General features: G+C 13.8%; 1 protein-coding gene across 1 annotated transcript; it reads right to left on the bottom strand.

Annotated features, from left to right (window-relative positions):
* Positions 1 to 87: 87 nt before the first annotated feature.
* PGSY75_0219900 (putative exported protein) lies at positions 88 to 866 on the bottom strand (the record flags this gene model as incomplete). The annotated part of the gene is made up of 2 exons (XM_018783862.1): positions 88 to 567; positions 657 to 866. 2 exons carry the CDS (start codon positions 864 to 866, stop codon positions 88 to 90), a joined length of 690 nt encoding a protein of 229 aa, XP_018643852.1.
* Between the last annotated feature and the right edge of the window lie 1,422 nt (positions 867 to 2,288).

Below are 2,288 nucleotides of genomic sequence, written 5' to 3'. Positions count from 1 at the left end.
AAAAAAAAAAAAAAAAAAAAAAAAAAAAAAAAAAAAAAAAAAAAAAATACATATATACATTAAACTAATAATAATTTATGTGTACCTTTATTTGGACATTTCGCTATTCACTTTTATTATTTTGTACATAATAAAAATACCTGAAATGAATGGTAAAAATCCAAACAATAAGGATGCCAACTGATATTTAAATTTATAAAGTAAAATTGCTGATACTGTTGTTAATATAGGCAATGAAAATATTTGTAAACCCTTAAAAAAAGCTATAATTTTATTAAAAAAGGTTACACCACTTTTCACTGTATCTTTTTTGCCATCTTTAATATATGTTAATACTTGACGTATTTCTTTTTCAATATAATCACTTATCTTCTTAAAAAATTCTTTAACCTTAGTAATAAAAGTTTTTCTCTTATTTTCATAAATGTTTTCAATCTTATCAACTATATTTTCTTTTACCTGTACATAGGATTTATTTAAATGTTCACCACCTTCTATTAAATTTCGACTTATTATATATTTATTAATTTTCTCAATCTTGTTATTATCATTTGTACTAAATGTGGACTATAAAGAAGTTCTATTTATCATTTGAGAAAACAATTATATAAAACAAATTGACGAGTTTTTTTTTTTTTTTTTTTTTTTTAACTAACCATAAAAAATAAACATTGGAATATGCAAATTATTAAACCAAACATAAAAGCTTTCTTTATGAACACAAACAAATTATCTTTAGCACTTGTACTCTTTTTCATATTTTTCATATTCACATCCAAAATATTTAACGGTACATTTTTATTGTATTCGTTATTTTTATTTATATTAAGGTTACTTGGGTTAATGCAATAATTTTTCTTATTCATTTTTTTATATTTTATATATATATATAATATTTTTTTTTTTTTTTTTATTGTTTTGGTTACTTCGGAAAACAAAATAAAATAAAGAATAAAATATTTGGAAAAAAAAAAAAGAAAACTTAAAAAAAAAAAATAATGGTAAAAATATATATATATATATATATATATATATATATATATATTATATATATTTACATAATATAACAAAAAATAATGGTAAAAATATATATATATATATATATATATATATATATATATATATTATATATATATTTACATAATATAACAAATAAATTAATAATAATAATTAAAAAATAAATATAAAATAATGCATAAAACTATGGGTAAAAAAAAAAAATATATATATAATATAAAATACATATATATTATAATATATACATTATGTATATATAATACTATATTTTATTTTTCTAAAGATTTTTATGGGTGTGAAAATTATGAATATATTATTTCACTAAAACAAGGAACTTACATATATGTAATATATTATTATCATTTTTTTCATTTTTTTTTTTTTTTTCTAAAAGTTACAACTTGTGGTCAAATATATAATTTATATTAATTCATAAATATTATTTATATACAGAACAACTCTTTTTTTTTTTATTCTTATTTTTTTATTTTTTTCATACCAAAAATTCTCAAAAAAAAAAAAATATTAAAAAATATAAATATATATATATATATATATATATATTACATATTTAATATAACAAATATATATAATATATATAATCACAAATATATAATATTATTATTTAAAAAATTTATTATATATAATAATAATAAATTATTAAAAAAAAAAAAAAAAGAAAAAGAAAAAAGATTTCTTTATTTTTTATTTAGCTAAAGCATGCTAACTGATGACACTTTCACAAAGATTATAATACATTTATTAATATATAAATATTATATATAATAAATATAATATATATATTATTTGTACTTTATAATAATAGAATATTATTTTTCTCAGTTTATTTTTATTTAGTATTATTATATTAAAAGGTATATTTTTTTTATATTATATAAATATAATATACTATACCTTTTTTTTTTATTTTTTTTATATATATATAATGGAAATATTATATATATTAATTTATATATGCAAGTAGAAAAATTCTATAAATATATATTTTATATAATAATAAAAATTTTCGGAAACACTATATTATTATTTATTATATATAATACAAAAAATATATGTATATTTTTTTTTTTGTTTTTTATTTATATTATTGTAAAATAATATAAAAATGGAATATCAGTTTTTTCTCCTTCCCTCCTTTTTAGTATATTTATATAATCGTATGTAGTAATATAATATATATATTTAAAATAAATATATATTAGTAAGATATTTTATAATATATTTTTTAATTTAATATATATTAATACATA

This window comes from Plasmodium gaboni, chromosome 2 (genome assembly GCF_001602025.1).
Source record: "Plasmodium gaboni strain SY75 chromosome 2, whole genome shotgun sequence".
Classification (NCBI taxonomy): Eukaryota; Apicomplexa; class Aconoidasida; order Haemosporida; family Plasmodiidae; genus Plasmodium; species Plasmodium gaboni.
This window is presented reverse-complemented; position numbering and strand designations above follow the sequence as displayed.